General features: G+C 40.3%; 1 protein-coding gene across 1 annotated transcript in view; it reads left to right on the top strand.

The window, feature by feature from the left end:
* The window catches only part of hykk.2 (hydroxylysine kinase, tandem duplicate 2), a 96,750-nt gene extending 82,711 nt beyond the window's left edge, over window positions 1-14,039 (top strand). The window contains exon 6 of the mRNA XM_046390675.1: window positions 13,056-14,039. Within this exon, the coding sequence (XP_046246631.1) occupies window positions 13,056-13,172 (117 nt within the window). The 3' untranslated portion in view covers window positions 13,173-14,039. The remainder of the gene's footprint in view (window positions 1-13,055) is intronic.
* The last annotated feature ends 1,700 nt before the right edge of the window (window positions 14,040-15,739 follow it).

Below are 15,739 nucleotides of genomic sequence, written 5' to 3'. Positions count from 1 at the left end.
GAATCGTTTATCTCCTTCCCTCTGCAGGGGCTCTGTGTGCACCTAATCATATATTTCCACACCATACCACCTTAGGCCTTTTTATCCTTGGCTGCCCCTCAGATTCTGAAAAAGCCAGATCTTGATCCAAGCCGGTCTCAGGCTCAGTTTTGATGGAGACCAGAGCCCTGTTGCTTGGGGTAAAAGTTAGCATGTTAGCCATCAGGGGAACATTGTCTGTATACACGTTTTGAGACACTGCACCCCAGAGAGGCGAACTTAACTTGGGTTTCTTAGCAAGAACTAAATATCTGCTCTGGGAACTGTGATAACTGCCTCAGGACCACATTTTCAAGTTTTTTACTGAGCTGTGGAAGGTTTCGAATGGTTTTGAATGGTGGGAGAGTCTCAAGCACACATGTTAAATGTTGTAGAGTAGAAAGGTCAGCCAGACCTGGGGTGGCTTTTCTGAACATTATGTATATTATTACCAAATGATGCAATGTGTTAGTCAGAAAACTATGTCAGAATCCAAAAACAAAAAAAATGATTAAGTCATTATATTTTGTAATGAGTGCTTATTATAAATTATTATATGTTAATTCTTATATATTTTTGTGTTTATGAAAGTTGTAATACTCTTTATTTTTTATTTTTTTTTATTAGTTCATTTGTTTAACTTTGTAGGATTTTACTGGGAAAGCTCCAACACCAAAAGATCTGCACGTGTGATAGAAGCATACTCAGTTCAAGCATTAACTTGTCAGGAAAAAAAACCCCTATTGGGACATGAGAAAATGTCTATTTTTCTGATACTAATCAAACTACAGTCCTACATTTGGGATAATATTTTGAAATAAAACGTGTTATTCAGGAAATGGCTAACAGGCATCTCTCAGCCAGCCTTGGTCGGTCTTTAGATTTATAGAAGATTATCGGGGCTCCGATCTCACCTCAAAAACCTCAGTGTATAAGAAAGACACACAGACAGCTTTGCAAAGGTACACACATAGCAAGACCTAAGTAAAGATAGACATACTGCAGGCTTTGTGCCTGCCATCTGCAGATAAACACTTTCTACGTGTTAACGCCGCTCACACTCCCTGGGATTCAGCCACTTTCTGTGTCTAATGTCAATGTTTTGAACAAGGTTTCTCACCAAGAGAGACTGCATGGCCTCAAGAGTTGTGTAAATTTTCGCTGCTTTCCTCTGCTTTCCATGCATGGCTTCTGCAGTAAACTTCAGTAAGACAAATTGCTGACATTTAAAGCATTAGACAATATTTGCTGCTCTGCTAGTATTTGGTGTTTCATATTATGCCAAATGGCACAAGAGTCAAGGTGGTGTTTAATTATGCTGTGTGAATAGAAAAAAAACTTTTCTCGTGGAAAAGAAATATCTGGCAAGCTATTAAGACTACAGTACACATTAAACATCATATCATGTTGCCTATTGATATTCTGTTTGCTTTTGATTTGTATCTGTCTGTGTAATATTCTAATTTAAATATATGCTGCAGAGTGTGCCAAACAGTAGGTCTCACGGTGCAGAGATTGTGTGCAAGAAGGTGAGACTGTGCCAGCCATCTGAAAATAGAATATGACTTAAAAGGTTAAAGGAGCACTCTTAACTATTTTTTAAGTTTAATCATGCACGCGAACCATTTGATGGAGTCCTCCCTTCAACTGCAAAGCTTTTTCCTTCATTACCTAAAATGGAACAGCTCACAAATCAAGTGTGGCAGACCATTTTTCCCTCCTATGAAGGGAAAGGTGCACATTAATTAGCTTGTATTTATTTAGCTGGAAGCCTTTATAATTCCACAGAAGGAAAGAAAAGCTGGGGGGAACTAAGGAACACTACACTAGATAACTGCCCCTTTCTATTTCAAAGCCAGTACTGAGCAGGAAAATGTCCAGCTGAATTGGAAAAAGATCTGTAATACTTGCACACCCCTTCAGGCAAATACAAGATACAAACTCAGGGAGTACAAGAATAAAGTAAGGCAATATGTAAGAGACAGAAGAGCTATGCTAGAAGCTTAAGATGGAGATAAGAAGGGACAACACAGCAGGAAATGGCTGGTTGTCTCACCACACAAATCTCTCCCATGCAGTGGCTAACAAAGTGGTGATAAGTCTGAATGAGACTGCAGTCCTCTGGAGAAGGATTATTCTGTGCCTCATCACTCCTTCACTGTGCACAGACTGAGAAATCATGGTCACAAGGGAACCGCATTTCATCATATTTCAGGTTGAAGTAGAATGTTGGGCTGGGACAACATCTGGGGTTGAAGCGAGAAAAAATATGGGCTCAAATGATATATGGTGCTTTTAAAGATGATTTTGAACAATCAATACATTTATGAGGTGGAATGCGATGTGTCTGCAAAAAGGAAACAACACAGAATATGCCATTTGTGCAGGGTGAGTTTTGTCTCATATTGAAAGTGTGTTAACTTTTATCTTAAACTGACAGGAAGAGGAGAGCGGAGTGTTGTATTTGGTCTCCAAAACACATACTTGAATGTAATTCTTCTTGGAGTTGAGAGGTAATTTCTTCAAGAACTCGCAGATGTATGTCCCGGAGCTGTTTGAATTCCTAGAGACCACCATGCAAATCATCCTCACTTTAATCAAAATGTCCCAACACAAGATGATCCACTGCATCAAATCTGGTGGCTCAAATAGCCAAATACAAATCCTCGTTTGCTTCCACGGATCACTCAGTGAAAGTACACAGTTATTCATCCACATGAAGGAAAAATGCATATCCTCTACCAGAGTGGAAAGTAATTAAAAAGGCAGTAAGGTGTATATAAAATAAAATACTTCCTGTCACAGTAGGACAGTACTCAAGTTGTCATTTTGTAATTTTTAAAACTATTACGAAGTGTGAATGAAGAAATAATTAGTACATTATCAGCATTTTTGTGTTCTGCTTGATTTTTTGACTTGAAAGTCATCAGATGAGATCCAGCAAATCAAAGGAAAACCTCAAATTAGATGAAAAAGAAAGCAGTGCTCATGAAACCGAAGCATACGTTGCTACTTTGAAAGGCAGACAGACAGACATAAAAGGAGGACTTGAAGCGGCAGGTATAAGACACGTCATTATAACAGCTTTCCACCACTTGCTGACAAATTGGGAGTTATGACAGACATGCATGGTCTCTCTTGCTCTCTCTCTCAAATTCCCAGCGCTGGTGAGATGTGACCCTGTAGCTGAATCTAAAAAAAGCAACGAGCTTTGTTTTATTGATAAAATGATTTTCCCTCTGTTGATCCCACTTTGTCTTAAATAGACATGGATTAATGGTGACAGAATATCAACGGGGATCTGAGCACATTTCTTTTTTTTTTGTTTTTTTTTTTTGTTTTTTTTGCTCAGTTTTTAATAACCTTCACATTCTTCAAGTTCCACAGCATCTGCTATATAGCTGCTGAACTCTATCTGCCAAAACTATCATTTTGGACAGAAGCTTGGCCCCTCTGTGTCTTCTGTGTTGGCTGGAATTTCACAGACCACAGTCTTCAAATAAGTGACAGCTTGTGTAAGCTCAATTGGGCCAGTTAGCTGATTCGGAGAAAGCCTGAGAGCCAGAGCAGTGCACAGACAAGCAGAAAATGGATATTTATTATTGTGAAGATCATAAATTTACTATTTGATCTTGCTGCAAAATGAATATGCATATTTACTGTCTGGTGGAGAGTTAAATGAGAGGATCAGTACCACTCAATTCTATTAAATATGAAGCTATAGCCAGTGGCAGGTTAGCTTAGCATGCAGACTGGAAAGATGGGAAAACAGCCAGCCTGGCTCTGTCCAATAATCACCAAGTCCACCTACGAGCCAATCTAAAGATCACCAACACATTTTATCTTGCAAGTGTAAAAATGACAATTTGTTGTTTTCCTGTGTTTGAAATCAAAGCGTATGTACATGAAAGTCGTAAATAAGTCCTCATCTAACTCTCTTCCATAAAGTCAGTAACCGTATTTCCCAAAATGTTGAACTCTTCCTTTAAGGACTGTGACAAGACGCTGTACATATGTTTGTGCCAGTTTTTACAGTACAACTTAAAAGGATGAGCCCTGCACTGGAAACACCTGGTATCCATTTAGAGTGAATTCTATTGTGTTTGTGCAGTGCAGCACAGAGGAGGAGGTGGGGAGAGGAGAGCTAGTGTCCATGGCCAGTTGAGAACCAGGCCAAAAACTGGTGTCATGATCAAGAGCGTAAAAGGACAATTGGGTAATTTGAAACAGAAAAAAAAAGCAAAGCAGTGAGGCAACAAGGTTATTTTTTTGTTATTGGTTACTTGTCTTTGGTTTTCTTGCTAGAACGGCAATGAAGACAATTTCCAAAGATGTTGTCATCTTGGAAACAGCGCTGAATGTCAGACAGCACACACGCTCATGTACACTTATTACCCTTGAACTCTCAACTCACGTCCTTCCCTGGGTAATATCGCATTGGCTGTATCCTTTGTGGAGTGGTCTCACTGGAAATGTATCTGCCGTTCTTGTGTATCCAAGGAATCTACTTATCTGATGTTGACTTCCTGAGATCTTGCCCGTAAACAGACCTGAAGTTCGCTGCTCTGTCTAAAAATCACCACTAGGTCTCACGGGTGAGTGAAAGAGGAAACTGAAAGGAAGGAGGGAAGATGCAGAGAAAGGAAGGAAAAGAACAAGATGTGAAGAGAGGGGATAAGATGAAGAAGTCAATGTACAGTTGGAGTCAACTTAAAAAGTCTGGACAAAGGATCAGACTGTGACGGAGTGTGTGTGTTTACTGAAGTAGATTGGAGGCCTGATACAGCACACTAAAGATACTGATTAAAAAAAAACCCTCATGTATCCCATCCTATCCCTTTTCCTTCTCTTGTTTCTTTTCCTCTTTCTTCACTCCCCCTTCTCCCAGTCTCCTACCCCAGGAATGATGCGCTACTCCAACTGTGGTTAATGTTATTAAAGCTCCAGCCACGACTGCTGTTCCAACTAAAATAAAACAACAATGCCTCACAGGCCTGCAGAAACCTTACAGCTGGACTATGAGTAACTCAAGACATCAGAACTCTGTCACAGCTTTCCGGTACATGTTACATTCACTTCACAGATCTGCTCCAGACCCCTTGTTAAAGGAGAATGTAGATATCCTAATGTCAAATGAGATAACACTTTGTGGGAGTGAGAAATTTCAGTCCTGCGCACTCATTTATTTTTGCTGGTGGGTTTTTCTAAATTAGAACAGTGTTTTGCGGCAGTAGTATTTCCAAATAAACTTGGGAAAAGAAATCAGTATGACTTGGAAGAGCAAGTAAATGGCTGTGATTGTTCTGGGAAGTTCCCCGTTTGAATATAAAGCTGGGCTTAATTTAAGAGAAGCAGTAGTTAGCTCGGGTTAGCCATATTAAACAGCTTGAATCGTTTATTGGAGGTAAACCTCAGTGAAGCATCAGTGGGCAGACCTGAAAGTATAATTTATAAATGTGTACTAGCAAACTTGACACTGGTAAATATCTAAAACTATAACTCACAGACATGGCACATGAAGCCCACATGTTTGCATTGAAAGTTTGTTAGCTTGGATAATGGATAATGACCCAAGATTAAACAACATTTCTAAGTCAGTGGACTAAGAACTGGGCTTCATCACAACTACCTCCTTGTTTGCTTTACTATTTTGTTCATGTCTGATCAAATACATTATAAGTAAGCGCAGGAAAACTACTCTTGCTGCCGTATGAGAGCAGAGAAGCTCCTAGTTGTCTTTTACTTTGCCTCACTTAGACATGCATGTGATCCTCAGGTCCTCACAAATAATGTAGACACACAAACAATGTCAAAGGAAAGGGATGGTCAGCAGTGGCCTATCAGCTGGGCTGCAGCTGTCTGTGTCACTGGATCAGCAGTCACACCTCATCATCCTGTGTGCAGAGCTAATTACAGGATGCCCGGCAGCCAACAGGAGACCATTAACACTTAAAGGCACCACAGTGGAGCATGAGGGCTGCTCTCCCGCAAAGAGCAGGTACGACACTAACAAGCTCATGTTATGTACAGTTGTGCAAATATGTATGCAGTTACACGTACACCTTACACACAAAGACACAGTCTGCAGTAGCTCAACACACACACACACAGAGACAGTCCTAGGCACTTGTCCGGCACTGCTCCAAAAGAGAAACTGAATAGCTTTAATCGTGGGAGCGTTGAATGGCCGGTTGATTTCAGCATGTGTGTTCATTTCCTGACCATCAATCCCACAGTCCATTTGGCTCAGCACACACCGGTGATGCTAACCATGCAATTGGAGGAAACCCAGTATCCTCTTTTTTTAATAACACAATTACCATTCAAGAGGGAATCGAAAAGAAAAGTCAGTGATTAACTGTCGTGCTATTTCTAATTCCACGAACACACTGCGAATTGTTTCCCTCACAAGTGTATCAAACACGTAGTTAGTCTCATTCTGTTTAAATGAAAACTTTTGCAATTAAATTTTGCCTTTTCTCAAAGCTGACTTCCAACACTGCAGTCATTTAAGAATATCAAAAACTAAATTTGCCAACTACAGTGCTTTGTTGCTGTTGTTGAAAATACCAGAACACTTGAAGATAGACGGGAATTTCAATTAATATTTAGCAATAATTGCATGCTTTTGTTTCTATTTCATGTCATGCTCAGCTGTTCTCATATATGGCAAAAGCAGTATACACAATCCTTAAAAAAGAATGTCCTTTTGAAGTGTTTGTTTTTATGCAGTGCAACATTGTCCCATTTTTATGCAAATTAACTTCATTATTAAGACGTCTGAGTACGTCTGTTTTTCTGCAAACTGGTAAAAACCGAGAAGAGTGCACATGGTATCAACAAACAAGCCATTAAATGATGCACCTTCAGAACCGATTCCCTCATTTGTGAATGTCTCCAGTGTTCAGAGTTATTGTCTGGAGAGAATGCGACAGGAGTAGCACATCAATAAGCGCTTATTATCTCATTTTATTCATTTGCCATCCTTGCCGAGTGAATTAATGGGACAGCAGAAAAGAACAGCGAAGGGAGGAGGTGAAAAGAAAGGTTCTTCTCTCAGGGGAGGCTCAGAGTATTTTTGTGACTGACCCACCATCTATGTTTTGACACTGCACATTGCTAAGGCTGTCTGAAAAACTTTTTGTTTATCTCCTTTACTGGAAGCCAAGTTAAGGAACAGAATGAAAAATACAGTAGTATTAGTCAAAAAGAATTAAGGAAACGGTCATGAAGTACATATAATAACTCAACCCTGGTAGACGTAAAAGTGTATTTATTATTGGTAGCTGAAATAATGCAGCAACTGTAGTTGTGGTAGTACAGACCAGTGAAATCAATACTCAGTCAGAGTTTGCTTTTACTTAACGACGTAAACAGAAGAGTGATCCGTTGAAAGGTGCCACTCCTGTACAGATACAAACATGGTGGAAAGAAGAGTTGGAGGTTTCTATGCATGTGTTAATGCATGTGAATTTCATTCTTGTAGTGAGCTGTATATCCCAGGATGATAATGTCCCCATTCCCACATCACATATGTGACGACCCTGTGGCGTAGCGAGGATGAAACCGATGTCAGCCATATGCCAGTTAGCCAGATGCTATGATCCCAACAGAGCATTTAAGGGTGATTTTCAAAAGATGTCAGTGATGGCATTTTCCGGCACCATCGTCCAGCTACAGGGTTTTTATTATCACTCCAAACTGTTCAGGAGCATTGACCTTGACTTGTACAAGATGATGAACTGAGACCATTTCACATAAAAGGCATTTCAGGTCATTACAGAGTCTTTCACAAAAGGTCCTTCTGCTGGTGATTTAGTTGTGACTCTGTGGCTTGCACGCTATGTTATTTTTTTTCTTCTTTTGTATTTAAACAGACACACTCATACTCCTCTGGCCTGAAAAGTCATACGGTCTGAAAACAGTTTCACAGGTTTACTGCCTTGTTGTAATTGGTAAGTAAAAACAGAATTCAATGGGGATAGCATTCCAGTGTGAAGGACACACTTATGGCTGATCAAACGCTATTCTTATTTGACAGACTTCTGGACAATTTCAGCCCGCTAACCTGTCTAATCTTATGGATCTTCTTTGGTCAATTTGCAAATTCTGAACAGATCATGCCTACAAAGCACAATCCAGAGGCGCCTTTCTGGCACTTACTCTCAAACACCTTTGATGCAGTCAGTTTCAAGGCGAAACAAAAGAAGGGTGTGGGTAATTTGACACACTAAGCTAAACTCAGCTCTTTTTTTCTGCACTCGCTGAAAACACTCCATTAGTGAGCAAAATACTGGAGAGCTTGTTGTGTGTGGGAGATCGACTTGTTCACAGTTGTAGCATATTAAGCTCTGCTCCCTTAAGTATTAATCTGCCCCGCTTATCGCACCACTTTGATCGAGGTGGAGTACATTTCTTACAGTCTGGACTCGAGTTCTTTTCAAACTTTAAAGGGCTGAAAACTTCACTTTTTTGGCTCTCCTCCTCTCAGCCTCATTACAGCTATGTTTTTACAGTTGCCTGTCTTCAGGAACTAATGACATTTGAGTTTATTGAAGCAAAGCAGAGCAAATAAACAGCTTAAATATTGTCACATCATCCAGTAGGCAAGTTAATAAACTCCATGGCTATACAGAAACATGTTCTTTCCCACTCTTCCACTCATCAGCTTTGGCCAACCTCAGTGCTCTTTAGTCATCTTGTCCTACTTAACTCCTATTCAACTTGTTTAAGGACCAAGAAAATTCACCATATTTATTTCTTTTTATCTCCACCCTTCTTATCCACCTGGTATTAACTATGAGCCACTCCAGCCTTATCTATAATTAGCATAACTCATGGGACTGAGCTCATGGTGTGTTTACACTGTGGCTTTAAGAGCTTGGTAAGGGAAAGTATGTGTAAGACAAGTATTTATCTGTTGCTGCTCATGCACTGGCTGCTTTTCAAACCAACATTAGCAGGGACAGTTGGCCCACAGGAAAAGGAAGCTTCCATCTTTGATCTGCCGTGAGATGTTGAGTTTTCTTAATCACACAAGTTGACAAACAAATTCACAGCAGTTACAGTAAGTAAATAATAGAAAAGAAAGGGGGAATTAAATGAATTTTAACTAATTTTGCCTGTGAGCTGCCCAGTACTCTGCCCAGGCAGTCTTCCACTGCTGGCTTCTGAACAGCTTTAGTCAAATAGAGGATGCTTAAGGTCCAGGGTTTCAAATTACTGACCTTCTTCAGAACTGACCCTCCTTAAATTAGCTTTTCTCCATGAGGCAGAATGTACTTTATGTTGTTAGTCCCACCCACCCATCTTCCCCATCCCATTTTTGAAAAGGTTTTGTCTGTTCCAATGTAAGCAAAATTTAGCCTGACACAGTGTAGGCAAAATTTGGGGTAGATACAGTCTGATGACATATCCATTCTAATGTCATTTTACTATTACTTTCTTTATCGGGTATGTGTAAAAGATGAAGAAATGTGAAATGTGTTTAATATGAGACCAACACTTCTGAAAACAAACTGGACTCGTCTAAGAGGAATTTTTCCAGAAAAGAGTCCTCAGGTTTGCCCACAGTGGCAGCTTTCCGTCCTACCGGCCACATAAATGTCCTTATGGTACAATGGCCCCTGCTGCAGTCCCTGCCCTGGATTTTAGAGATCCTGGTAACCACAGCTATGGCTTCCAGATGCTGCATCCAATGTGTTTTTAGAGAAAAGAAAGGAAGTAATGTAGCAAGGTTCGGCAGCACAGTAGAAGCCTGCCTGGAAGGTGGGGAATAATGTTAGCACATCTTCGTAAATCAGGGCCCTCGAAGTAGTCTAGCAGACATTTAGTTGACGCCCAGACCACCTCTATTACAGGGAATTAGCGGGTGTGAAAACACAGACCACAGATTGCCCACATCCCTATAGAACATTCTTTCTTCTTGTCAAAACGATGCAATTACAGTGTATAACAAAAGGAAAACAACACAAGTGCAGATTAAGGTGATTAGTGTTTATCAGTCATCAAGTCATGAGTAAAGAAAACACTTTTCCTCACAATGCCAAGGCCTTATTTGGAGGTTTTCTCCCACTTTGTTCCCGGAGGTATTTTTCCAGGCCGCCATATGGTGCTTTTATCTATTGACACACAGAGCAAGTTGTATGTATTTATTCATTTATTTTGGGGAATGGAGTGGAAAATAGTGTTTCCGTGCTAATTTATTCAGTTCAAAGGGATCAATCTGGGGAGAGAAGTTCCCAAGAAATAGCATTAAATTGTCTCAGTGAGCATGATCCTTATCATGTGGGCTCTGGCCCGTGCTGCACACAATCACGGGACATGCTGCATCAGAGGCTACATCTGTGGAAACCGGTGGCGGGGAGGCTTTGAACCCAAACAATATCACGTTGATAAACGAATGCAATTCTGCGGACTCTTGTGCATAGACCTTAAAGACTTCAAATGGTGTTTAATTGCCACAAGTGTTGAAGCGAATGATTTATAACTGCATCGGTCAGCTCTGCATTCTTGTGCAGTAAGCCTGGGACTGGGCTGAGGGCTCAGTGCTGTCAAGAAGTTACGTTTGAGAGAGTCGAAGAGAATCATTGAGATTCAACAGCCCAACCGAGTTTGTCATTTAATTTTTTTTCTTTCTTCCAAAAACACCCCAACTGTCACTCTCGTCTACTAACCCTGGGGAGGGCTACCATTCTCCCCAGAGGCTGTCGAAGAGGGAAGGCGTTTTTTAAAGAAATGCACAGGAGGAAAATGCTTGGTATTCATTCAAGATAGACAGGACCCAAACGTTAGGCTGTGCCATCAAAAAGACACAGCTGTCCTCACCATCCCAAACTGTCATACTCTCTGTTTTCTCATCTTCAAGGACTCCTGGTTCTGCCAAATTTCTCTTCCTCTCCATCTTCCACACTCTCACACACTTCCTCCTGCAAAACTCTTTTACTTTTTCTGTCACTGCCTTAATTTCCACTCTCCAATTTCCCTTTCACTTCCTCTCTGTCAGACTCCAAGTTTCTCTCACACTAACCACTTCTTCTCTTCCCGCCTCCATACTTTCCCTCCTCGCCTTCCTCCTGGTGAAATCAGGTGCGGGCTGTAGAGTGCTGGTGAGATGCTAATTAGCCGGTGGTGTAGAGCGACGCATGGACACATAAACACAAGGAAACGCGCTGACACCGAGGCCACATGGACTACAAATACTGTTTATAGCAATCACCTGAAGGTCTGATTAATGTTTGAGTTAATCAGTGGGACAGGAAGGAATTTGGCTGTGGGCGTGAGACTTAAAGGGAAGTGGAAAGCGAGAGAGCAGTAATATATATCTCAACATACTAAATGACTGAGTTTATATCTTTCTGCAGTAACATGAATATTTGAATATTTCACCAAAATAATTTCACATGTAAGCTTTGTGTGTGAAATTCCGGATATATTTATTTTCAATATATGATAGTTTCACCATTAAACTGGCCTGATTCCCAGTGCTGTCAGCAACAGATGGTAGAAGCCTGGAATCATCCATTTCTCTTTACTTTACACTTTAATTTATACATATTGGCAATAACAGAACTGTTCAGATGTCTTTGTTTCAGTTACCATATGCAGGAAAACATCAGTGTACAATGACAACACATTTATTAATGGTTGTATTGTCTGACATTGCCAGGCTGGTGCTCTGTCTGAAATGCACTAGACCTGTTTCCTACTTTGTGAATTCAGATGGATGGTGTTTCGTATTGACCCTTTCAAGTTGAAAGAGCTTATGAAAACGTTTCTTGAAGAGTGTTGATGTCCCATATGAGGCCTTCTGAAGAGACAAAGGATGACAGTTATCATTCCGATTGCATTTGAGGCAGTGTTGTCAAGTGTCAGGCTGTATTACACAATAACTGATATCATCTGACACCTGTCGTGAAATACACATGTATGTTTAGGCTCAAATATATCAAGCAAAGCAGATCTTTATTTCCTCTAATCAAGTAACACTAATATTTAGATCAGGATTTCATCTACCTTCTATTAACCCCCCCAAAAGAGTACTATTTTCCTTTATTTCCCAGGTCTTTTATGCCACACCTGAAGAAGTTGAACAAAATTTGCATTAAGCTGACTGGGCTTCATTATGATTAGTAATAAATCTGTAGTCTGGGCTTAGTAAGTGGAATTTAGTAAGTGGAAAAAAAATCAGTTTACAGATGGTAAATGTTCATCATTTTGTCCACCAATATCTTAGTTTTAAAAGTTGCTATAATTTTGCTGTTAGACTTTTTGTGAAAGATTGCTCTGCTTTATATATATATATATATATATATATATATATATATATATATATATATATATATATATAAAAACTGTCTTATCTTTGATCAAAGCTCTTCAAATCTTCAGCAATTTTGCATCGGGTTGGATAATGGACAGTCATAATGGGGACCATGATATGAGCATGTGAGACAGAAATGATGCCTGCAGATGTGACTGCCAGCATGACTTAGATATGAATGGAGCTTCCAAGTTCCAAATGTTGGGACGTTTTAATGTGGTTTTATCAGCTTTGGCACAGGAACTGTAGCCTGCAGGGTCACTAGATGATAATGTATGCTGATTACTGTTAAACCCCACAAACAATGGGTGTTTTCTTACCACTTCTTACCCATACTGAAGATGTATTTCCTTGTTCTGGCCACAGTATGGCACTCTTCAAATTGAAATGTGACCTCAGTCTTGACAGTTCTCTTCTCTGTTCTGACATTTTGAGTCAATTCTGGAGAATCATATGAGGCCCTCACAGTCTCATTGCAATCCCTTCCTTGTATTTAGATTTAATAATGAATCCCATCCGTGACAAACCAATCACACATGCCCATCAGTGAGGGTACTGAGCTACAGTCAAGCACAGCAGGGTTTGAGAAGAGCTTCCTTTGAAATCTGAATATGACTTGACCAAAATGAATCCCCTTTCCTCCCTCCTTTGTGTTTTTTATATATATTTCTTTCTTTTTTTTTTTCTTTTACATCACATGGCCCCTCTCCTGAAGATCCCCACCAGGTGGTTGGTATCCCCGGTCAACATTGAGACTGACATCAGCATCGCCATCTCATTACTCTCCAAGGGATCTGGGAGGTCAGTGCTATCAAGTGGAGTGGTGCTATAAAATAAATTGAATGTTCCGCCGAGGCAAATGTTGAAGGTGATGGACAGAGAGGGCCCCTGCTCAGAACCACAGCTCTCTCCAGCTCCCCTGGGTGCTGCGGACTGGGACCCGGGTTGAGCAGCTGGATAACTGGCTGGGAAAAAGGTTGCAATCAGAATTAAACATGAGCAACCCGACTAGTGGGGTATGTTGGCCGTCCGTCACTCTGCGGCTCGGAGAGGCTACCTCTGCACGTCCAGCGGGCCTGTCAGGTATTGGAATAGACACACTTGGCTGCGCAGAGGTGGAATCAGAATTGCAGATGGGGAAGGAGAGGGAAAAGGAGACTAAAGCCAATCGATGTGGAGTGAACACCTACAGACACAGAGAGATGGTCCGTGTTTCTGTGGTTTTGGCGAAAGATAATATTAGACTACAGTTACACTTGTCATTTCAATGTGATTTTCAGCTGTAATTCTAAAAATTACAACTTATGACGGTGCTTTAATTCAACACTTGGCCTGAAAGTCCCTTTTTTTTCCCTTTATGTTTTAATTTAAAGCCTGGCGATTTTTCACCTGGATCCTGTTTGAGTTATTTCAAAGTCCCTTTATTCATTTTGACTGCTCCATTTGACTGCTCAGTGGTTTGTCTGTATTTGGTCTGTCAAAATGCCTGTATTTACAGTATTGTAGGATTTACTGTGCTGTGAAGAAAAAAAAAAAGAAAAAAACTTTTTGGCTGTTATAATGGTTAAACTGAATTCATCAAAATGTAACTAATTTGATGCCAACATGTTTGTGCCTTATAGTGTGTGGTTGCTTAGATGTAAGATGTTAAAATAAACAATGTCAGATGACATCCCAGCATAACTGGAAAAATACATAAGTAAGCCTACATCAGTATGTTGAAAAAGGGGATTTCAAAGTGTCCGTGGTCCATTCTTCATTTGAAATCAAAGTGCAAGCAGCTCGGAGTGTGTTGAATCTCATCTCATCACATCTTTTGAGAAATCATTTTCTAATAAATGCTCAAGTCTCTATAGGGTATGTATACGAGTAGTCATGCAGCTTTAATAGTCAGACAGCATGCGTAATATGTAGTGCTTATTCCCTGGGCTTGTAAACTGCAGACTTTGAAATAAGCCACGTACTGCGCATGTATGTTTTCTCCATAAAGTGCCACAAATAATTTATCTAAAGCTGTGCTGCAAAGGGAATAGTTGACCATTTAGAGAAAAGAATGCTTTTGGTGTAGTTTTTGATTTGCTTGTAACAGCCGCTAACGCAGCAGTGTAGCAGTGGCTCACAGGCTTGGCACAGACACAGTTTGAAATGTGCGCACAATTATATGTATTCATGCCCTCATAAATGACATATGTTGTTAGTTAAGGGGAGTAGTTTAAACCTCGATGTGCAATGACAAACGCTTTAGTAATTATTCGCCTGTAATGACCGAAATAAGGCATGATGAGTCAGACAAATTGTTTCGAACCTGAAGGAAGAATGTGGCTGGTTTAGTTTTTTTTCTCCCAGGGCATATTTTACATTAAGTGGCTGTCACACCTCAGGCTTCAGATAAAGTGTTTCAAAAATGTGTTTATTCTCTGAAAGAAATATCTGCATTGCTTGTTGGTTCCCCAGAAACACTAAGGGTTAAGGTTACAACTATTCACAATGACTGTCCTCCAGCACATGAGTAGCAATTTGATGAAAGAAGTAAATCCAGTTAGCCCCAACAGAAAGGTGGCCAGCCGATTTAATTGAGGTCTCCGCCTACGTTTAAAAGGAGTAAATAAATTTTGGACGCAGCGGGTTATTTTGAACCGGGGTTAAACGTCTGAATACACATTCCAGTAATGGAAAGACTACTTGGGTTTAAGTTTTTTCTCTAATTCTAGGCTACACAAGCTTCACATTTTCTTGTCATATCTTGAAAGATGTTACAGTCTGTCCCACTTCTCTGCTTGATACTAGAAGACTAATAACTCTCTTCTTTTATTGTCTGAAAATTTGAAGTCTTCTGTTTGGGCTGAGACGTCTGTTCTGCCAGAGTAAACACTGATTTGAACTGCACAGCATGTTGCTGCTAAAAACTCTGCAAAGAATGTGTGTGGAAGCAAAATGTTTAATAGCTGAACCATGAATAAGTTATTTTTTCCATCTCATTCTTTGAGTCCAAAAAGTTCTCTCAGACTCTCTAAGGTATGTGCACACCAACACATACACTAACTACACAAAACACCTGCCTGGAGGCTTATACTGAGGCGGTCCAGAGCCAGACAAATCTTTGGCTCACTTCCTCCAACACCACAACAGGAAAATCACAATCGAGCACTCGTGACCTGTAAGCCCGGGACTTTTTATGACAAGTGCTCTATAATTTTGCTGTCTGGTCTGGATTATTCAAAAATGTGACAATTATTTGTCTGCAGCCCACCCTGCTGGCCACCTTTCCCCTCTTATCTATTCTTTTCTGATTTATATGTCGCCTTACTGCCATGTCGAGTTAACCCCGTGTTTTCGATTATGTTTTCATCAGTGTTTTTCTAATGCATCAACTTGTAAACCAATTTAGCTGCTGGCGTC

Source organism: Scatophagus argus, chromosome 6 (genome assembly GCF_020382885.2).
Source record: "Scatophagus argus isolate fScaArg1 chromosome 6, fScaArg1.pri, whole genome shotgun sequence".
Taxonomy (NCBI): Eukaryota; Metazoa; Chordata; class Actinopteri; family Scatophagidae; genus Scatophagus; species Scatophagus argus.
This window is presented reverse-complemented; position numbering and strand designations above follow the sequence as displayed.